The sequence below is a fragment of the Bos taurus genome, chromosome 16 (genome assembly GCF_002263795.3).
Source record: "Bos taurus isolate L1 Dominette 01449 registration number 42190680 breed Hereford chromosome 16, ARS-UCD2.0, whole genome shotgun sequence".
Taxonomy (NCBI): Eukaryota; Metazoa; Chordata; class Mammalia; order Artiodactyla; family Bovidae; genus Bos; species Bos taurus.
This window is the reverse complement of record NC_037343.1, coordinates 53,788,677-53,811,508: the sequence shown is the minus strand read 5'-3', so window position 1 is coordinate 53,811,508 and position 22,832 is coordinate 53,788,677. Positions and strand designations below refer to the sequence as shown.

Below are 22,832 nucleotides of genomic sequence, written 5' to 3'. Positions count from 1 at the left end.
TGTGCTGGGAATTCAGTTTAGGGGCATGTAAAGTTTGGGATGCCATTAGACACTCAAGGGGAGGGGAGTTGAATACACAGGTTTGCGTTTTAGAGGAAGGGACCCAGCTGGAACTGTATTAATAAATTTGAGAGTCCTTAAGAGTACCCATGAAACTGAAAACCATGTAGCTGGCATCCTCAGGGAGTGAGTACAAATAAAGAGGAGCAGCCTAGAACTGAGGCTGGGGGAGCTGGGCCTGCTGTGCCATCTGATGCAGGGGACCTTCATAGGCCACAGGCTCCTCTCCTGCATTTGAGTAGGTGCTCTCCGCTTTGCACTCCTAAGTGGTTCTCCTCTTCACCATCGTAGAACGTTTTGGGGCCCGCGGTGCTGGTGGACATGGCCCCTAGCCTTGTCCAGGTAGACATGCCAGCTACAGTCACCCCAACTTTGCTGCCACTCCTCCAGGGGGGTGGACCGTTTCCGCCTGAGAAACCATCTGCAGCAAGCCATGGGGACCCCAGGGCCACTCACAAAACTCTCGGACCAGCTTCCTGTACCAAGCATGAGATCCCAGATCTGTAGTTCATGGTTCAGAAAAGGCCAGAAGAACAGACTTCATGAGCTCTTACCCCAGTCCTTTTCCCATCTGCAAACTCCCCAAATCCCCTGGTGTAAAACTTGCTTTGAGACTCGGGCAGAAAAATGAGGATAGGAAAGGTGAGGGTGAGGGTAGGTAGTAACAAAGTAACAATCCCCTCTCTGTCCTCAGGAGTGGCCTTCAGAGACAGAAATGATCCCTTCTAGAAACCCTGTCTCTCTTCTTGCTGGGGTAAAGTAAGTTACACCTTTTTTGCTTTCTTTTTCATCCCCTCCCCTCCCACCTCCAAATGAAGCAAAGCAAAGGACAGCATGGTAAAGTGAAGCCAGTCCCGGAATGTGTCCTGTACATTCCACGGAACCCAAGGATCAGTCAACAGAAACTATTGGGGGTGGATGCAGAGCACCCCCACCCCTCAACACAGTGCTTCTGCAGTCAGGTCCCTTGTCTGAGCTCTTGTATCCTCTCTTTTTGCTCCTTCCTGCTAATCGCACTTTGTAATTTTATATTTGCTTTTGTATTATGCAAGTAACGACCTTCTCCTTCCAGGTCACACACCCCAGTGTTCTAGACACCAGGTCTGTTCGCTTTACTGCTCTAACGCTGTGCCCGGCATGGGGTCTGGTACATAATAGATGCTTGATGGATCAGTGCTGATAATCATGAGGATGCTCGGTCTTGTTTAGTGTGTGGACAAGGCTCACTCGCCTTCATAGGCCCAGAGGACACCTCTCCATGATGGCACATGATACCGTGTGTACATGTGCAGAGTTGAAAATCTGGCTCCCAAAGAGAATAAGAACTCAAATTCAGGACGTGTTGCTTCGTGTGGCTGATCTTAGAAATTTTCTGTCTAAAAAGGCTAAATTAAAAAAAAACCACCAAACTTTGGCGTGTTTAAAGGGTACCCTCTGAGGTTCACCATAACCCAAACCATCCCCTTGCAGTCACTGTGCCTTCAGAGTTCATGTCTGCCTGGCACTCCACTGTGCCTCCAACACCAGGCAAGCACAGAGCAGTCGGTCAATACATAGTTATCAGATAAATGAGGAACATACTTTTGGGGTGAACGACATCCTGCATCCTCCTCTTGGGAACGTACACTGCCTGTGGGCATGTGAAAAACTCAGAAATCCTGCACAGACATGTCTGTTTGACTCCGTGACCCCGTGCTCTGGAGTAAGTGGCTCTGACTTCAATCCCACATCTGCTTCTCGCCAGCCAGCTGTGTGTTGTTGGGCAAGGTGCCGAACCCCTCAGTGCCTTTTTTCCTCACTCATACACCGAGGCAGTACTCATCTCACAGGCATCTCGTGGAGACTGCATTTGTTATTCCATGTCAGGCCACAGGCACTGCGCTCAGCATGCAGTCAGCATGGACATGCTGGCTGCTGTAATGAGCAAGGGTAATGGGAACCCGGGAAACATCTGGGCAAACCTGTTCCACTGAACCTCAGTTTGGGAGATGCTGATCAGGAGGAAGGAAAATCAGGAGGGATTTCACTCCCTGTCTGCAACCATGAGACTGGAGGCTCCTCAGGAGTGTCTGGGTGGTGCCTTATATAGGGAGGGAGCCCTCCACAAGTGAGCGGTTCCCAAACCAAATGGAGTGCAAGATCCTAGTGAGACCCAAGCAGCTCAGAGAGGAGTCAACGGCTTGCGTCCAAGTCATTTATCATCTATAGGTCACCTCCATTTCCTGCTCTGTAAAAAATAAAAAAGGGTGAAACTGTCCCAACCCTGGCCACTGGACCCCCTCTTTGAGGTCAGCTGGGATTCAGGGTGCAGGCCTTGAGGATCTCTGGGCAGAGATGGGGAGAAGGTGCAGGGGCAGCCTCTGTCCAGTCCCCTTCACCCTTGAGGAGGATGCCTGCAGGCCCACAGCACCCCTGCCCTTTGGTCAGCGTCATCACCCACTGACTCACATCTGATTCAGGCACATAGCAAGTGTGTCTTTCCCCTGGTTGTGCCAGCCCTGCGTCTGGGACGCCCTGCCAGCCCTGCGTCTGGGACGCCCTGCCAGCCAGGCACGCCCACGCCTCCCAGGACAGGCTAGTCAAGATGTCTTGGGTAGCAAAGAGCCCCTGAGATCCCACAAGGCTTTCCGTCAAGGCAGCCCCCTCTTCTCGTTGATATCCTCGGACAGGCAGCAGGCATCAAGTTCTAGAAATCCTGTGATCAGGACTCTCAGTTCCAACAACTCCAGATCATGCAAGGGTTTATCCCTGGAGTTGACTTAATCTTTTTAACTTCTTTGGTCTTAGACAACTTTAAAAGATGGAGTGTTCGTAATAATAAAATTTTAGTGTCCTTATAGAATTTTACAGTTTCAAAGAGCGTTCCCATCTGGACCTCATGGGAGCCGGTTTCTGTCCCAAATTGGGAATCTGTTTTCTATGCATCCATCAGTCTTGTCACACTTGCATTTGTTCCTGTTTTCTTTTTGGCTTCCCTCCCGTTCTTACAAGTTTCCTTTTGAAGAAAGCAGACTGTTTTGGCTCATCTAGAGAAGAGAAGGGCCAGCATCTGGGCTTGAACCGAGTGGTTCCAGGAAAAAAAAAAAAGGCAGCGGCAGAGATGTAGCCAGGGGTCAGAGCTGAGCACCAAGGAGTCTGCTCCTCTCTCCCTTCTGTCTGGGCTGCTCATCCACAGCTCGCACCTCACAGACCGTGACATCTCCTGCAGGTGTGACATCCTTCAGACATGACCCGCTGCTCCGAGTGGAGTGGGGAGGGTGTGTTGGGGACGCTGGTTTGAGTGGGGTGGTGAGAGCAACCTTCTGGGAAGACACTGCCTTTCATGATTTGGTCTTGGAGCAACACAACCAGGCCCAGTTAGGGTTGGACTTCATGGGGAGCCCAGATCCTGATCTGCCTTTATCGTTTAGGGAACCGTCTCTGAGAACACCTCCTGGTGGCAGGTGGGCAGGTGGGTGAGAAGTGCATAGACTCTCTGTACTCTCCATGATTGAGTCCCCAGGGGGCAGCAGGTGAGCGGAAGCAATGACAAAGCTGGGAGGCTGCCTGGCCCCCAGGGTTACTTTTGCCCAAGTCCATCAGGGCCTCATGCTGCCCTTCCTCATTGTCCCCTACAAAGCAGTGCGACCAGGCATGCCCCCTCACTCCTTCCCAAGAAGAGCTTGCTGTGTGACCTTGAACAGGTTACCATCTTGCTCTGGTTCATTGTCCTCACCTGAGAGTGATGGGCTGCTGACTTGGCCTCTGGGATCCCCTGCTCTTCGCCTATCCTGGCAGGACCAGAGGCAGCCACGGCCAGGTTCTCCCAGCCAGGAAACTTCCTTTGGCAGGGGCCATTGCTGGCTGGGCCAGCCTTCCTATTGACCGGCTTGTGTTATGAGCTGTCATGTGCTTGGTGTTTGGAGTTAAAGTCCAACAGGGTTGGGGAACACATGGCCTCTGCAGATCTAAGAAAATGAAGTGAAAGTGTCAGTTGCCCAGTCGTGTCCAACTCTTTGCGACCCCATGGACTGTAGCCTGCCAGGCTCCTCTGTCCATGGGATTTCCCAGGCAAGAATACTGGAGTGGGTTGCCATTTCCTTCTCCAGGGGATCGTCCTGACCCAGGAATCGAATGTGGGTCTCCTGAATTGCAGGCAGTTCTTCACCAGAGAAGCCTGAAGACCCAAGAACCTGGCTTAAAAGCCTCAAGACCCAGGCGTGGTCTTTTGGAGCCAGCCCCAGCCCATGGCCACCCTCAGGGCTGATGAGAGGGAGGGGAGCTGCCTGTGGAGAGGCAAACTTCAGTTCTGGGGTCAGATCTCTGAGAATCCTGCCTTCCTTTCTAACTTTCCCTCTTTCCATTCTATTTGCACCTCTCTGTGACCTACAAGGAGCTACAAGGAGTTGCTCCCTTGCAACTGTCCCCTCAGCCATAAAAAGGCACAAGAAGCCATCTCACATGGTTAAGGGAAGATCAAATGGGAAAAACCACCTAAGCTACCCGGAGAAGGAAATGGCAACCTCTTCCTGTATTCTTGCCTAGGCAACCCCATAGACAGAGGAGCTTGGTGGGCAACAGTCCGTGGGGTTGAAGAAAGAGTTGGACATGACTTAGTGACTGAACAGTAAACAACAATCTAAGCTACCAGGGCCCAGGATGCCAACCTTCTGAGTGTTAGTTGAAGAACCACAGCAACTGCCTAGGCCAGTGGTTTTGAATGGCTGCCCCATCCCCTAAGGACCACTTTCATTTCCCTTCCCCCAGCCCTCCCACTGCAAAGACTTTCCCTGTACAACTTCACTAGGCACCAGGTCCTGCCCCAGATTTCAGAACTAGGCCACCACTGAGCACGCCGCCTGCAGGGGTTTTCCCCCAGCCCCGTGCTCCCCCAGTTTCAGCACACAGGTGCCTTTCCAGGGACCTTAATTAAAAATGTAGGTTCTGGGACTTTCCTGGAAGTCCAGTGGTTAAGACTCTGCACTTCCACGGCAGAGGGCACAGGTTCCATCCCTGGTCAGGGAACTAAGATCCCACAGGCCGAGCAGCATGGCCAAAATAAATTTTTTTTTTTTTAAATCTAGATTCTGACTCAGAAGGTCAGATGAGGGCTGAGTAGCTGTCTTTCTAACAAGCTCCCAGAGACTACTGATGCTGGTCTGAGGACCACACTTTGAATAGATGGATTCAGACTGAGGCTCTCAATAACTGGCTTTTAAAAAATCCTCCGTGCCTGGACTCCATACCAGCTAAATCAGAATCCATGAGACTGAGGAGAGGGGCAGGCACTGAGACTGTTTTCTTGTCTCCAGTATTGGAGTCTGAGACCCGCTGCCAGGGCTCCTCTGAGCTGACATGGTTCCACCCAGAGCTGCCTTCTGGCTTTGTGGGTGGCCATGTGGCTGTTCAGTGGGCAGAAGGTCACTCTTCAGGCCCTTTGGAATATTGAAAAGAGCTCTTTGACCCCTGTCACTACAAGGACTGTGTCTGGAAAGGGGCCCAAGCTTTGGTGTCAGGTGGTCTTGGCTTCAGAGCTTGACTGTACCCCTTTTGGCCGAGATAGCATGTTGGGGCCTCCTCACCTCTCTCAAGCCTCTGTCTCCTCCTCTCTGAGATGCAGGTCATCACCATCCCGTCCGAGAATGAAGGCCCTACAGTAACTCCTGGGGCATAGTTGTTGTTCAGTCGCCCAGTCACGTCCGACTCTTTATGACCCCATGGACTACAGCAGGCCAGGCTTCCCTGTCCTTCACCATCTCCTGGAGCTTGCTTAAACTCATGTCCGTCGAGTCAGTGATGCCATCTAGCCACTTTGTCCTCTGTCGTTTCCTCTTGCCTTAAGTCTTTCCCAACATCAGGGTCTTTTCTAATGAGTCAGTTCTTCATGTCAGGTGGCCAAAGTATTAGAGCTTCAGCTTCAGCATCAGTCAGTCCTTCCAGTTACTATTCAAGGTTGATTTCCTTTAGGATTGACTGGTTTGATCTCCGTGCAGTCCAAGGGGCTCTATGCTCCTGGAGAAGACCAGGGCATAGTAGGCACTCAGTAAATACACAATTACCTTTCCCCCTTGTTTGACATCCTCATTTTACGAACAAGACTACCATGGTTCACAGAGGTGGAGGCATCTCCAGAGGTCACATAGCAAGTTATGGGTGGTGGTTCAAGGACTGAAGTTCAGGCTCCGGCATCCCAGGACTGTTCCTCTACTCCCACCCTTGACTCTCAAGCTGGGGGCGGTCCCATTCGAGTGGGCGGGGCCTCCCTGGAGCGGCAGGTGGAGCCTGCTTCGGATGCCAACCATTCCCGGAAGTAGTGGGTACCAGGAAGCAGGTAGTGATCTATTGAGGCTTCCCCCACCACCAGGGAATGTCAACGTCATCTCAGCTTATCTCACCTGGGCATCGGCTTGCACACCCTTTGCCTCTCCCTCGCTGCCTGCAAAAGTGCTGAACGTCAGATACTAACTTGAGATGAATCACTGTCTTGAGAATTTACGGAGGGTTATGTAAGACTCCGCGGCGGCCGCGTGGCCAGCCAGCTCTGGGGGTTGTGTCCTGAGAGATCCCTCCTGACCTGACTCATGCAGGCGGAAGAGGCCAACAGGGGGTGCAGGCAGGGATCTCTGCTCAGAAGGCTCAGGCAGCCTGGTGGGGAGCACGGTGGGGACCCCAGAGACCCAGAGAGCCTGTCCCGGAACCGGCAGCCCCTCCCTTGACCTAAAACTCCTTGGTGGGACTCTCTGGGCCCCTGCCTCAGTTCCTCTCCTCCCCATCTCTCTTGAGCTCACTTCTCTCAGGTGTTTGTCTCCACCATGTCCTGGAAGCTGCTGTTACTAAGGTTACCCGCAGCCTCTGGGCAACAAATGCTGCGATCGGTTCTCTATCTTCCTTGACACGTCCGTAGAGTTGGACACCTTTAATTCTTCTTCCTCCTTGAAATACATGTCGACTTGGACACCACTCTCATGGTCATCCTCCGCTCCTCCACATCCCATCCTGAGTCCCTGCACCCCTATCCTGGAATTTGTCTAGACAGGGGGTGGCTCTCCCCTCCCCTGAGCCTGTCCAATCCACCTGAATGCTGACCCAGCCCAAGGTCATTAGTTTCATTTAACTCACCCTCTTGGAGGTCTCCTTTGGGTGTCTAGTGAACGTTGCAAAGGTGATCCTTTCAAAACATAGCTCCCAACCAAGTTTTCTCTTGTCTTCCCCTTCTCAGTTAAACAAACTACCCACTCTGGAATTAGTCTAGACTCTCATCCACCTGCCCCATCCCCCACATCCAGCTCCAAAATGTATCCCAAATCTACTGCTCACTTCTCAATGTCCTTGGCCACTATCTTGCTGGACTAACCAGTCTCCCAGCTCTGTTCTTGCTTATCCTGCTGTGTCCAACACAGTGGCCACATCGGGTCACGTCGCTTGCTGCCCAGAGGGATAGTCTGGCTCCCAACTTACCCAGGCCTATAAGACCTTCCCCTCCGCCCCCTCTTCCCTCTCTGACGTTCCGGCCGAGTGAGGAGATGCTCTCAGGAGATGGGGGCAGGTGGGCTCAGCCTCCCCAGGTGTCAGGAAACCTGGGGGCAGCCCTCATCCTTTTCACCTTCCCTCACCTACAGGCACCGCCCATATGGCACGTGTCCCCAGTCTGACCTGGGAAAGCGGCCTCTTGTGTTAACTACTCTTCCTGGACAGTTGCAGGGCATCTGGGCATCTTTGCATATTCACCAGCTTTGGACTTCTCTGTAAATTGCCTTTTCATGTCATTAAATGATCTGTTCAGTGATTGGCAGCTTTAGCTCATTTTTATTAGGCATGCCTTAGTTTCTGTTGTTGCTCCTTCATTTCCCTCTGCCCCCAGATAAGAGATCAGGTATGGGCCCTGCTCCTTGACGTCACCTTCTCCCCAGGTCCCCAGAGCCCAGCGAGTTCAAGCTCTAGGAAGACCAGCCAAGGTGCTGCCCTGCTTCGCCTGTGAGTCATCAGCTTGTGCAGACATCCCATGCAGACAGACCAACCCTGTTAGATCCTCACCAGGTCCTTGCATCACTCTCTCTGCTTGGGACCTACGCTGGGCCCTTTTCCACATCACCTTTCCCCATCTTCTTCCTGACCCTGGTCTTCCCTCCTGCTCTTTCTATTTTGTTTCTCTTGTGTAGTTCAGGGTATCTGCTGCCTCCTTCACCAGAAGCCAGTGGGGGTTGAGAGAGAACATGGTTGCTTGGGAGCCCAGAGGCCCCAATCTCGGCCACCTCGCACGTGGCGTCGGTCTCCCTCTGAAAACAAGCGCTTTCCCCTTTAGGCATCACTAAGTCACACATAGACCATGACCAGGTGAAGACCCCAGTGTACACCATTTACCAGAGCTTTCTTGGCAAAACACTTAGCAGGTAGCAGTCATGCCATCCATCCAGCAAATAATGAAAGGCCCCCTACTGCGTGCCAGGCATGGGTTTAGATGTGGGTCCATCAGGGACAGAACGCCTCCAATGGAGCCAGAAAGCAAATGGCAGTTAGACACCAAGCGTGTTGGTGTGGTGAATACAGTCAAGAAAGAAAAACGGACTGGAGGCTGGGAGTGTCAGGGCAGAGCAGTTGCTATTTCAAATAGAGTGTTTGGGAAGGAGGTGCAATGAGAAGGAGGCCCTTGAACAAGAACTTGGAAGAGAGACGGAGAGCCCTGTGACTGCTGGAGGAAGCGTTCTGGGAGGGTCTGCAGGAATGGACCACTGGAAACAGAAATGACACCCTCAAGAGCCAAATGGGGCAACTCTGCCCTTCCGGTGCCTTCAGCACGGGGGAAGGGTGGTTCTGACAGCGAAGAAGTGGTCGTCCTGCCCTTTCTGGGCACCTTGGGTTCTGGATAATGAGCGTCACCCATCTTACAAGGTTCTGAGGCGGGATGCTCGAGGGGCCCACTAACCAGGGTTCTGGCTTCTGCACTGAATGTGCACAGATTTCTGTGTCTGAAACGCCTGTGTGTGGGATGTCTAGGGTCTAGGATCACTCACTGCCTTTTTTTTTAACTTTTTAATTTTGTATCAGGGTATAGCCAATTAGCAAAGCTGTGGTAGCTTCAGGTGCACAGCAGATGGGCTTAGCCATACATAGACATGTAGCCGTTCTCCCCCAAACTCCCCTCCCATCCAGGCTGCCACATAACATTGAGAGAGTTCATGTGCTGTACAGTAGATCCTTGTAGCTATCCATTTTAAATATAGCAGTGTGTGCATGTTGATCCCAAACTCCCTAACTGTCCCTTCCCCCTGGTGACCAGAAGTTCTAAGTCTGTCACTCACTCCTTCATTCAGTATGTTTTGAGGGCCTGCTGTTCATACACGCACAACTAGGTGTTAAGGCTGCAGTGATGAGCAGACCCAGCCCGATTCTGTAGTCCTAGACCCGCAGTCACCACTATCTCATAGATAACGTGCAGCCACCCTTGGAGGTGAGGGTTGTGTGGGCTGAGAACTCAGGGGGCCAGCCCTGGACCATCTGCAGGGCACTGGTTCCCAGCCCACCCCCCACCCCCGTTGAGACCCCTGTGGGTCTTAAAAGATGCTGCTGCCTGAGGCCACCTCAGAGATCTGATGTAATGGGCCCGGGGGCAGCTTCAGGGGACTCTGGTGAGCATTGGAGGCTGAAGGCCATGGGGAGGAGGGCTCCACGTCAATGTGCTGAAGGAAGTCTTGTGAAGCTGGGGAAACAGGAGCCAAAGGAATGAGGTGGCTGGGAGGTTGGTGGGGATGGGCTGTGCGTGTAAGAGCTTGGTCCCTGCTGGGAGCCTGGGGTTTGGGGACACGTCACAACTTTATGGGAGGGGAGCCAATGTGGAGGCTGTGCAGAAGACCTGACCAGGTGATGGAAGAGAGGGAAGAAGGCGGACAGAGCAGGCAGGGCCCAGCAGGCCTCCTGCTTCCATGTTCCCTCTCCTCCCATTCCCTTCCCAGGACATTCAGAAACATCCCCCTCTTGCTGAATTCTTCTCAGAAGGCCAAGGATCCTTCATTCCCAGTCCCTCTCTATCCCGGCTCTGCATTAGCAAGCTCCAGGGGTTGTCTCTATTTTACAGATGAAGAGACTGAGGTTTGGAGGCCAGGAGTCAGGGAGGCTTTCCAGCGAGTATGAAGGTGGGAACTCGCACTCAGGTCTCTGATGGCCAGGCTGCCTCCTCCACCCCACAGCAGCGACAATCAAAACACCATGCTCATTGATACTGCTCACTGATACTGTATTTTATTGGCATCATCAACTCAACGGACGTGAGTTTGAGCAAACTCCAGGAGATAGTACATCAAAACCCTAATCCCTTAAAGAAACACCGAGATGGTGACTTAGTGTCCCTCTGCAAAATTGTGGCTCATGGAGCTGAAAGACCTGGACTTTGCTCCCCAGGAAAGTCTCCATCTGTCTGAGCCTCAGTTTCCTCATCTGTGAAATGGGTTTAAAAGCACTTATTCCTTCCTTCCTGCACTGCTGGCAGACTCGAGATTTAACAGAAGAGAGAGCATTTGGGAATCACAGGGGTCCTTGTGCATGTCAGCCCATGTTATCTTCCATGAGGCAGGGCAGTGTGTGAGGGGTGGTGAGAGGCACCCACATCTGGGGACCTCGCCCCTGACCAGGTGGACACCTACAATTGAGAAGCAAACCTGCTCCTGAGTGTCGATGGCTGTGAGGCTGCAGGAGCCTGAGAGTAGAAGAGAGCATAAGGGAGCAGAGGTGCCCATGGCAGCTGGAGAAGGCTGGGAGGTCAAGTATCACCTTTGATTGATTAGGGTTTTTTTTTTTTTAATGTTTATTTATTTATTTTTGGCTTCATCGGGTCTTAGTTGTGGCGCTTGAGATCTTTTGTTGCAGCGGATGGGTTCTAGATCACGTGGGCTTTGTAGTTGTGGCATGTGGGCTTAGTTACCCCGTGGCATTTGGGACCTTAGTCCCCCAGCCAGGGATCGAACCCACACCCTCTGCATTGAAAGGCAGATTCTTAACCAGTGGACCACCAGGGAAGTCCCTGACTGGTTAGATTTCTGAATGTTTGATAGACGTGTGATCATGGTGACAGTGAGAGGAAGAAACTGGAAATTGAGGATGCTAGCCTGTTGTCCCCACAGCTGCCATTTGTCCTGCTCTATTCCCCTGGAGACATTGCCCCAGAGAAGGGACAGGGTGGGGTACCTGCCACGTGCCAGGATTGTCCCTTATTCTTTGGCTGGACAAGGTTCTGCAGGTTATCCATGTTTCCAGGCAACCTGGCAGCTGACTGTCCCTTCCCAGCACTGGGTTAGCTGGCCGAGGGGTCTTGTCACCCTGGCGTGCCCTCCACGGGCCACCTCATGGGCCTTTTAGTCTATCTGGGGCACAGACTTGCTGCTGAGCATGGGGTCTCTGTTTTCTGCCTTAACTCTTGCTCAGTCCGGATCGCACAGTGCAGGGGAGGAGTTGAAGCAGGGGCAGCCCTGAGCCACGGCTGCGAGCTAGGTCCTCAGAGGGGGTCCGGTTTGTGGAGGGGCAGAAGTCTTCCCCTGACAACTTCTGTGTTGGGCTGTTTATACGTTCTTTTATTCTGGGAGAGCTTCCCAGGTGTCTCAGTGGTAAAGAATCAGCCTGCCAATGCAGGAGACACAGGAGGCTCCAGTTTGATCCCTGGGTCGGGAAGCGCCCCTGGAGGAGGACATGGCAACCCACTCCAGTATTCTTGCCTGGGAAAATCCCATGGACAGATGAGCCTGGTGGGCTACAGTCCATGGGGTCACACAGAGTTGGACATGACTGAGAGACTGAGTACGCATTCTCGACAGGCCGTGGTGCTTTTAGTATCTGAGCAGATGGATGGTTGTGGGGGCATCCTGTGCATTTTAGGATGTTTAGTTTAGCATCCCTGGCCCCGCCTACCAGATGCTGGGTGTCAGTATCCCTGCCCTCAGATGTGACGACCCCAAATATCTCCAGACATTGCCAAATCTGTGCCCTGGCTGAGAACCTCTAATCGAAACCTTGATGTTTCACCTTTGAGATGGATCTCATTCCTAGCTCAGCCCTGTCCAACAGAGCGGGCCGCAGCCAACACCTGGAAGAGAGCAGCACACCCACCTCACTTCCATTCTTCTACCCAGAGAGGCAGACTTGGGACCCAGAACAAGTTACTTGACCACTCTGTGCCTCCGTTTACCCGTCTGTAAATAAGAGTTAATAGAGTATCCCCCATGTATGAAGAGTAAGACACTTGATATACGTAACATAGCACAATTCTGGGCACCATATGTGTCGTTCTTGTTTTGGCTGCGCTGAGTCTTCATTGCTGCACACAGGCTTTCTTTTGCAGCAGATGGGGGGTTACTCTTTGTTGAGGCGTGCAGGCTTCTCTTTGCAGTGGCTTCCCTTGTGGAGCACAGGCTCTAGGCCCGTGGGCTCAGTAGTTGTGGCTCACGGGTTTAGTTGCCTTGTGGCCTGTGGGATCTTCCCGAACCAGGGGTCAAACCCATGTCCCCTGCATTGGCAAGTGGATTCTTGACCACTGGACTATCAGGGGAGTCCTTGTGTAGCTCTTATTCAACAAATATTTGTTTTTGTGACGCTAAACTGAGGATGCAGCAGTGAACAAGGCAAGGGCCCCGACCTTGAGACTGCATAGCTCCTGAGGGAATTGACACATGATTCTGTGACTGTGACTCAGTATAACAAGTGCTGTGATGAAGAAATAGCAGGGGCAGTGGGAACCCACAAGAGGGACATCTCATCCAAGAATTAGAGAAGGAAGGCTTCCTGGGGGAGGTGGTATTCCAGCTAGGATTTGGAAGATGAGTGTGAGTTAGGTGGATGAAGGAAGGGGAGGAATGATGGTCTTGGTTACCTTTTTTTTTTTTTAAATAGAGTATTCGGGTTTTTATTTTTATTATTATTAGTTTTTTTGGCCACGCCACACAGCATGAAGAATCTTAGTTTCCCAGCCAGGGATTGAACCTGTGCCCCCTGCAGTGGAAGCACAGAGTCTTACCTACTGGGCCACCAAGGAAGTCTCTGCATTAGCTACTTAAAAAATAATAATAATGCTTTCCTGAGAAAGAAATCCTATTTGAAGGGCTGTAGTAGCAAATAGGACCAAACGGTGTCAAGGGATTCTGGTTTACACCCTCTCTGAGACCCCTGACACAAACATTCTTGGCACAGTGAGACTGGGATGGCTGCCAGGTGCAGAGTTAATGGCCTGGAGGGGACCCAGCCCTCCCTCCTCTCCTTTCTGCAGGCGATGGTTGTAACTTGGTACCAAAACATACCCAGATGCTTTTTTGCGGGGAGAGCGATGCCCATGAAAGGAGGTGGGGAAGCGGTCAAGCTGCCGTCTGCATGGCAAGTGTCCATTCCTGGCTCACCTGCCCATCCAGCTGCCGTCTGCATGGCAAGTGTCCTTTCCTGGCTCACCTGCCCATCCAGCTGCCATCTGCATGGCAAGTGTCCTTTCCTGGCTCACCTGCCCATCCAGCTGCCGTCTGCATGGCAAGTGTCCTTTCCTGGCTCACCTGCCCATCCAGTGGGGTCCCCAGGGTGGGCCTTCCCTGTGCAATATCTCAGAACCTGGCAGTTAGATGCTTCTCCCGGTCCGTGCCTCCCAGCAGAGGGAAGCGGGTAGATGGAGCACGGTGGTTGTTAAAACTCACCTCCCATTGGCCTGAAGGTGCCCGGAGAGGGCATCAGCACAAGGCCCTCCAGGTGCTGCCTGGGACACCCACTGGGCTGGGCCCCTGGTGACGCTGTGTGTTATTCCTCTCCCACACAGCTACAGTCTCCGCCTGGCATCCCGATGTCCTCCGCCAGCTGCCCCGTACATCACCAGACAGTGTAGGAATGTCAAAGGCCACAGCTGCAGCCCAGCTCCAGGGATCCCTCTTCAAAGAGTAGGTGCTTCGCCTGCTCCCTGACAGGTACTCAGAGGGTGGGGCAGCCTCCCAGGGCTCTAGGGGCTGGGGGCGGGGCTTGGGGTGGGCTGGGCAGGAGAGAGGGGGATGGGCATGATAACTCCTGGAGCACCGTGCTATGTGCTCAGTGGGGCAGGAGGCCTTCCTGCTGGGACTGGGTGAGAGTGTGGACCCTGGACCACTTGGTTCAATCCCAGTTCTGTCACTTATGGGCTGCGGGACCTCAGCACGCTACTCTCTCTCTCTCTGAGCCTCAGTTTCCACATCTATAAAATGGGGGTGACAGTAGTACCTATTTCATAGGATTGTGAGAATTGCAAGTGTCAGATGTATGAAAGCACTTAGAACCTTGCCTGGCACAGAGTAAACACCAGGTAAGTCTAAGTATTACTGATCGCATTCAACACTTGAAACCTTCAGTGGCTTTCAGCCCGGAAAAGGCTATTCCATCAGGTATTTGAAAGTGGAAGTAATATTAATTCATAAAATATAAAACTGAGATTTATGTTGAACCAGAAGCCTCTGTCTAGATTTTCTGATGATGAAACCTGAATTTATTCGTGGAAGCTGGACTTTTCCTCTTGAGGGGCTGGGCTTTGCTACTGACCTCGAGCTGGCTTGGGTTTCTCTGCTGGTGACATGGCATGTCTTCTTTCATTGTGTCCCAAGACCAGCATTTCAAGTACAACTGGGGTGACTGTGCTGTCGCTTCAGTCATGTATGACTCTTTGCGACCCTATGGACCTCACCCCTGCCAGGCTTCTCTGTCCATGGGATTTTTCCAGGCAAGAATATTGGAGTGCATTGCCATGCCCTCCTCCAGGGGATCTTACTGACCCAAGGATCAAACCCATGTCTCATAAGTCTCCTGCATTAGCAAGCGGGTTCTTTACCACTAGCGCCACCCAGGAAGCCCAAATGATTGGGGCACTGGTTAAAAATACAGACCCCAGGATACCACTCCAAGTCACTAAATGAGCACTCTGGTGAGCAGGGCCTGGGAATTTGCATTAGCAGGTGGTCCTGAAGTTCTGGGACCCACTCAGGTTCGGGGATGCCTGCCTAATGTGGCCAAGGTTGTTTGGAATAAGAATGCAGTTGTTTAAGGCAAGAGGGGCTGAATTTTGAAGCTCTGGGGTCTTCTGTGCTGAGCCTTCCTCCCTCCCGCCTCTCCTCTCCCCAGGCTCGCTCCCTTTTCCCTCCCTCAGCAGGTGGAGTTTCTGGCCTTATTTCTCTGGGAGTTCATTCAGGAGGGGACCGGATGTAAAACCCACTTCCCCATGAGAGCCTGTCTGTGGAGCTGACACTGAGCCTGCCTCTTGGGACCCAGCTCCCGAGATGGGAGTTGAGTTGAGTCAGGAGTGCAGTGGAGCAACGGTGCGATGGATGCTGCTCAGGACTGGGTGGCCCAGGACACCATCCCCGCACCCGTTTTACAGAGGGAAGAATGGGGGCCCCGAGAGGAGAGGTTTGGCTAGAGTGTTCTGGAGAACAGGCAGGCAGTGCGGGCTGAGCAGTTCCCTACTCTGGTCCCAGACGTGTCCTGGGATCACCCCTGTGGCAGCTATGTGGACTTTCATGCTGATGGGCTGGCTGGATGTGGCTTTCAGCCCAGAGAAGGTGTTCTTTGCAGCCTGAGGGAGGGTCAGGTGTGGCTGGAGTGATTTCTGCACAGACTGGGGCGTTTCTGTCGGCTACTACATCTCAGCCGTAAGCGGGCCTTGCAGGTTCAGGCCCTCCCCTGGGGTCCGTGTGCACCCCTAGACAGGTGTGTTCTTTTCCACTTAGTTTCAAATGAGTGCAGCTTCCCAAGCTGGGTGCTTGGATGCCTAGAAGCCCAATTTTATTTGCCTCTGCAGCTCACAGCTTCTTCTGTTTACTCACCAACAGTGAATGCTCAGAACTGAACAGTTTAATTTCAAAGGGACTGAAATTTGCTCCTTAAAATCTTATTTAATTTTTTCCCTAATTTTAGAATTTTTATGTTTTAAACTTTTAAATCAGTATGTCAGGAAGATTCCCTGGAGAAGGAAGTGATAACCCTCTCCATTATTCTTACCTGGGAAATCCCACGGACTGAGGAGCCTGGTGGGCTACAGTGCATGGGGTCGCAAAGTCAGACATGACTTAGCAACTAAACAGCAACAATAATAAGTATGTATAACTTATTATTTAAAAATTTTTATTTTTAATTGAAGGATAATTGCTTTACAATATTGCCTTGATTTCTGCCATATATCAGCATGAATCCATCCTAGGCACACATATGTCCCCTCCTTCTTAAACCTCCCTTCCACCTCCCACCCCTTCCCACCCCTTTAGGTTGTTAAGAGTCCTGGTTTGGGTTCCCTGAATCATACAGCAAATTCCCATTGGCTATCCATTCTACACATGGTGTGTATATGTTTCCATGCTACTCTCTCTATTTGTACCACCCTCTCCTTCCTCTCTCCCTCCTGTGTCTATAAGTCAGTTCTCTGTCTGCATCTCCATTGCTGCCCTGAAAATAGGTTCATCAGGACCATCTTTCTAGATTCCATACATATGTGTTAATATACAATATTTGTTTTTCTCTTTCTGACTTACTTCACTCTGTTTAATAGGCTCTAGGTTCATCCACCTTATTAGAACTGACTTGAAAGTGTTCCTTTTTAAGACTGAGTAATATTCCATTGTATGTGTATACCACAACTTCTTTATCCATTCACCTGTTGATGGACATCTAGGTTGCTTCCATGTCCTAACTATTATTGTTAATAGTGCTGCAGTGAACAAAGGGATCCTCTGGTATATACCTAGTAGTGGGGTTGCTGGGTTATGATAGCTTTATTCCTAGTTTTTTAAAGTTATCTCCATTCTGTCTTCCATAGCGGCTGTATCAGTTTACATTCCCACGGTTCCCTTTTCTCTATACCTTCTCCAACACTGTTGTTTGTGGATTTTCTGATGATGGCCACTCTGACCTGTGTGAGGTGATATCTCATTGTAGTTTTGATTTGCATTTCTCTAATAATGAGAGGTGTTGAGCTTCTTTTCATGTGTTTATTAGCCATCTGTATGTCTTCTTTGGAGAAATGCCTGTTTAGGTCTTTGCCCACTTAAAAATGACTTAAAAAAAAATCTTACTGATACTATTTGTCTTAGTTTGCTTGGGCTACCACAGAAAAATACCACAGACTGGGGGGCTTAAGCAATAGACATTTACTTCTCACATTTCTGGGGGCTGGAAGGCCAAGATAGAGGTATCAGAATCATCAGGTTCTAATGAGACCTCTCTTCCTGGCCTGCAGATGCTACTTTCTGGCTGTGTTCTCACATCGCAGAGGGAAGAAGCCCTGGCATCTTTTCTTACAAGGGCACTAATCCCATCATGAAGGCCCCACCCTCATGACCTCATCTAAACCTAATCACCTCCCAGAGGCCCCACCTCCAATTGCCATCACATTGAGAGTTAGAGTACGATCGTGGGCAGGTGGTGGATATTGGAGTTGGGGCACAATTCAGTTCATAGCACTATTTAACACAGTTCCAGAATGATGTTTTGAGATGCCATGGCAAAGGATTTTAGCACAGGAAGGGATGTGTAGGCCAGCACCCTCTATTTATGGAGAGGGGAAGCTGAGACAGAGGGGGTCAGTCTTCTGATGCCTAGATGGACCATGGACTTTGTGGTCTGTGGCCAGTGTACATGCACTGGACTTTGTCCTGAGGAAAATGATAATGTCCTCAGAGCACCCAGGACTGCTGTTCATCCTCCTGCCCTCGCCCAGGTAGAGGCTCTGTGATCAGCCTACTGGACAGCCTGACCCAAGTGAGGGACCAGCACAGAGCAGCCTGGCTTTTCTCCAGCACCTGCCTTCCACTGCCGCCTCCTCCGTGTTCTCATGATGTCTCAGGCAGAGCCCAACGCTTTCACTTCCAGGTGTAACAAAGTGCCACATTGCCTAGCCCAACGTGAAGCTCCCACTGTACATCCTGTTTCACCTCTGTCTCTTTCCAGTCCTAGGCACCAGCCAGACTTGTGCCCAGGGGTCTAGGAGGGGCTGCCCAGGGTAGGGACTAGGAGCAGCTGTCTGGGACAGGGACTGGCACCTCTCACTTGTCTGGTCAACATATGATGCTCCTCCTGGCTGTCACTGCTCCTTAGCTAAGACTGCTGGCCTTGGGGCAAGTTTCCTGATGCTGGCCCTCCCATGGGGTCCTGGGAATGGATGGTGGAGGGTCTCCGTGAGAGGTGAACTTCCCTCTGGCACAGCTTTGGCCAGCTGTCCTTCAGCTCCAGTCCCAGGGGTCCAGTCTGCTGCTGTGGTCTCCTCCCTGGAGGGCTGCCTTTCAGGTCGGGGGCTGGCAAGATGGCTTCTTGTATGGATCCCACTTGACAACCCACAGGAAACTCACATAAATGAGCCACACCTGGCCAGGGGGAATACAGGCTGCTGCATGCTGGCCTGCCTTCCTTCCTCCTGCTGCTCCTGCTCAGATGGGCAGGGCGCATGCTGGCCTCCACCTGGAAGGAGGCTCCCTCTCTCTAAGGCACCTAGCGCCACCAGGAGCAGCTCTCTCTCCAGCCCTGTCAAAGGGTCTGTGGCTGCGGGGAGTAGAAATTGACATAGGAGCACACTTCATGGAGTTGAATCACCATTCCAATAATCCTGGCAGGTACTTCACTTCTTGTTTCAATTTGCCCATCTGTAAATTGGGTTAACAAAATTCCACACTACACCCCTATATATAAGGGACTCGAGCATCTGTGGATTTTGGTATCCTTGGGGGTTCTGAGGGCTTCCCAGGTGGCTCAGTGGTAAAGAACCCACCTGCCAATGCAGGAGATGCAGGAGACATGGGTTCGATCCCTGGGTTGGGAAGATCCCCTGGAGGAGGGAATGCCAATCAATTCCAGTATTCTTGCCTGGAGAATCCCATGGACAGAGGAGCCTGGTGGGCTACAGTCCATAGGGTCTCAAAGAGTTGGATATGACTAAACATGCCACACATCAACAGGGGTGCTGAAGCCAATCCCCTGTGGATAGCAAGGGATGAGCATACCTCTCTCACGGTTATATTGTCAGGACTGCAAAGTTAGCACATGGAAAGCACTTAGTATGCCTGGTATGTAGTAAGTCTTCCTACAAATCAGAGATATAATTATTATTCTTTTCACTGAATTATTGTATTATTATCAGTAGTAGTAATAGCAATAGTAGATAGTACCTGTAGTGGTAATAGTAAATGATGACCAGTTCCACTGGATGAGAGACCTGAGCCCCTGAACTTGGCCGAGCCCAACCCTAGGCTTATAGTCAACCCTGGGCAATAAATGTCATTGAACAGTCACTCATGGGCCTGGCTTTCTGTGCCAAGTACCGTAACCAGGGTTTTCTTGGAGGCAGGATGAGGGGTAAGCCACTCCCTCTGGACACAGGGCGCACATAGGCTCGGGACAGGGCTTGACCCTGTCTCTGTTCATCAGACTGACCTTGTAAAGGTTCCTTCTCCTCTCTGAGCCTGTCTCTTCATTGAAACGGGGATCTGTGTCACCTGCCACCAGGGTTGTTTAGTGTGTTAGCATGAATGAAGTGACAGCGCAGTTACTTTGGAAAACTGTCTGGCAGTATCTGCGGATGCTGTACCTATGCCTTCCCAGGGCCCAGCGGTTATGTTGCTAGGGGTACACTCAGCAGAAGTGTATACACATGTGTACCACATGTTCATATGTTATATACGCACACCCTACTGCCCAGCATGTCCTCTTGGCATAAATACATACACATGTGCACCATACATGCCTTTTAGACACATGTAAGAATGTTCTAGCGACATTACTCATGATGGCCCCAGACTAGAAACCACCCATCTGTGCATGGGCAGTGGACTAGGCAGATGAAAGTGGCCTGACCTTGTACCAGAATCCATAGCATAGACTGAAAGAACCAGGGCCACGTGCTCAATGAGCGTGTGCATCCTCAGGTGGGTGCCTCTCCAAAACATGCAGAAGCCAGACCCAAAAGGCACATGTGCCAATTGAGTCCATTTATTTAAGTCAAAAAATGGGTTATGGCTTCCCTGGTGGCCCAGTGGTTAAGAATCCAAGTGCCGATTCAGGGGAAATGGGTTTGATCCCTGGTCCCAGAAGATTCCACAGGCTGCGGGTCAACTAAGCCCAGGCTCCTTAATAAGAGAAGCCACCGTGATGAGAAGCCTGCTCACTGCAGCTAGAGAGCAGCCCCCACTCCCTGCAACTAGAGAGCCTGCTTGCAGCACTGAAGACTCAAAAATAAGTAAATAAATAAAGAAATAAAAAATAGCCCAAAACAAGTAAATAAATAAATAAAAACAGGTGAAAGCAATCTATGGTAATTAGGTCAGGAGAGTGGTTATTCTAGGAGGTGAGGGTGGGCGGGTGTCCTCAAGAGGTGCCTGGGTGGGGCTGATGGGAGTTCGGTCATGTTCTGTTTCTCCATCTGGGTGCTGGTCACACAGGTGTGTTCACTAACAGTTCATCAAGCCGTGCTCTTTCTGTACAGGTGGTATACGTCCGAAAATAATTTAACTAGAAAAATTCAGTAGAGGGACCATGCTCAAAGAGGTAGGCTCTAGAATATGTAGCCGTCATTGTTATTTTTCTTCTCTTTTTCTCCTCAGCACCTGAAGTGACCTGGAGTCAGTGAAGCCAAAGGGACTGGCCTTCTGCCCTGCAGGAAGTACCGACCTATTCCAGATCCATGAGCCTGCGAGAGAGGAGTGCGTGTGTATATGTGTGTGAGCGTATGCGTGTGCCTGTGGTCTTCAGACGAGGGTCCTGAACCCCAGGGAGGCTGGAAAGTAGCTGACTCGGCACCGAGGATGACACTTGGGTGCTGTCCCGGGCCGTGACCTGCAGCTCAGCCTTCCTGTTGGGAGGGTCCCCTCCTACTATGCAATTTTTCAAGAGCTCCTTGATCCTGCTTTTTGCTTCTCCGGTTGTCTTTTGCCACGGCGGGGATTTGGGTCTGGCCCCGGGGGTCAGCTCCAGCCCTGTCCAAGCAAGGCCTTCAGGAGGAGGCCAAGTTCCCTTTCTGGCCAGCTCCGCTCCCGCCCCCTCCTCCACGGCCCCCCTCATCTCCCCCCACCCCTGCCCTCCCTCACCCCTAATGTCTCTGGGAATCTGTAGCCTGTAGACACTTCGGAGCCTCGCTGATCATCCCCCTTGGCCCTTGCACTTGGAAGACTTTTCTCTCTGCCTGAGCGAGCAATCTGAGCTGCTGGCTCTTGAGTTGTTTCCAGATTTGCCATTCTCATCCGTCAGGCCCTGGGCGTCCGGGAAAAAGTCCTGGTCTCCATTTATAGATCAGACTCCTCCTGTGGGAGAGGCAGAGGACAGGAAGGGATCTGGTCAGGGCAGGGGGTGAGCTCCTCGTGTACTTCTTTGCCTCACTTGGTGGGACCATCAACACCTTTAGTGTCTGAGCTTCTCAAATTGGCTGAAAAGGGAAACAAACAAACAGAAACTGGGAAATGAAAAATAAGTTGGACGATTAAAAAGCCTGGGGGTTGGGGGGCTGGGGAGGGGGGAAGAGATTTCCGGAGACCGTCCATCGCCTGCCAGGGAACAATGGAGCTGGCTTCGTCTCTGATGGAGCAGTCCATGTCTCGGAGAAACGGGTGAGCTGAGCTAGGAGTTTGGACCCAGTTCAGTGAGGGTCTTGGGTTTTGTGCCTTTGGGGCAGACCCCAGACAAGGATGTCTGAGACCACTTTGGCGCTGTCTTCTCAGCCCCATTTTTGATGGTGATGCGCCAGACCCAAAGTGGAAAGAGGGGACCCTTTAGAGTATGTAGGAATGGTCATGCAAAAAAAAAAAAAGGGACTTTTTTCAGGGCTATTATGGTTGATCTTGCAACTCTGTAAATATGTATGTAGACACTTTTAAAAGCACGTATTTATGTCCCTGACTGTAAATGCCCCATTTTTAAAGTTTTATAACTTGTGTTATTTAATGAATCCGTCGACTGGCTGCAGCATGGGGTCTGATAACGGTCCAGGAGGAAAGTTTTGTGAGAGCCTCACGTGGGCAGAAAAGTGCTGATCGTTGGCTTGTTCCCATCCTTTTTCCCACCCACCCAGCTACAGACCGTGATTTGTTTTAAATTCTCACAAACTGGAATCCTTTAGCCCGCTCCTAAAATTAACCCTCATGAGCATGAAAATCTGTGGCCGTTTTTTATCCTAACAATACAATTTTGTCCCCTCCATGTTGACACTCGTGAACTGTACCCCAGCCTCTCAGTTCTTGAGGGTTTGTTTTTCCTTTCAGCAGTGAGGAAGGCCCACAAACCCAAAGCTTGGAAAGTTGCCTTCAGCCAGTGGAAAATTCTGGAAAATGTGGTGGGAGGGCTGGGGGGCACTCATTTTTTTTTGCATGTGCAAACGTGCTGGTCATCCTCCGACCCTCAGACTATCAGGAGAACTTTCACGAATGTTCCAATCATGAAAATGGGGGTGGGTGGGTTGGTCTTTTTGTTTTTTAAAAAGCGGTGTTTCCTGGTCAGTGATGGTCTTCGAGCGTGGGTTTGGATTGCAGAAGAGGACATGTGAAGAAAATTAACAATGAAAGTTAATTTATCTGCCATGTGAAGAAAATTAACAATAAAAGTGTGAGGCGAGATTGTGAGGAACAGGTGTGGGCGTGATCATTTTGGTTCTGGTACTTGGAGTTCTCTGTGGCTGAGGGGTGGGAGTGGCTGGGGGTCCTCCAAGGTTCCATTCTAGCCATTAGAGAAACCTAAGGCTTCCAGGAAGCTCCCCGTGGAAATACCCCGGCTGGTGAGGAAGCTCACTCTACATTCATGGCCCTCTCCCACCTGCCAGCCAGTGAGTTGATAAGCCATGTGGCTGAGAC

The 22,832-nt window shown here is 51.3% G+C and overlaps 1 protein-coding gene across 3 annotated transcripts in view; it reads left to right on the top strand.

The window, feature by feature from the left end:
* Positions 1-22,608, top strand: part of PRDM2 (PR/SET domain 2) — a 133,017-nt gene extending 110,409 nt beyond the window's left edge. The window contains exons 9-10 of one of the 3 annotated variants that reach the window (XM_015475203.3): positions 755-819; positions 13,817-13,906. In XM_015475203.3, the coding sequence (XP_015330689.2) occupies positions 755-779 (25 nt within the window). In that variant the 3' untranslated portion in view covers positions 780-819; positions 13,817-13,906. Of the gene's footprint in view, positions 1-754; positions 820-13,816; positions 13,959-20,597 lie in introns of those variants that run through there. The other 2 variants (XM_015475205.3, XM_015475202.3) reach the window with 2 other exon arrangements.
* The last annotated feature ends 224 nt before the right edge of the window (positions 22,609-22,832 follow it).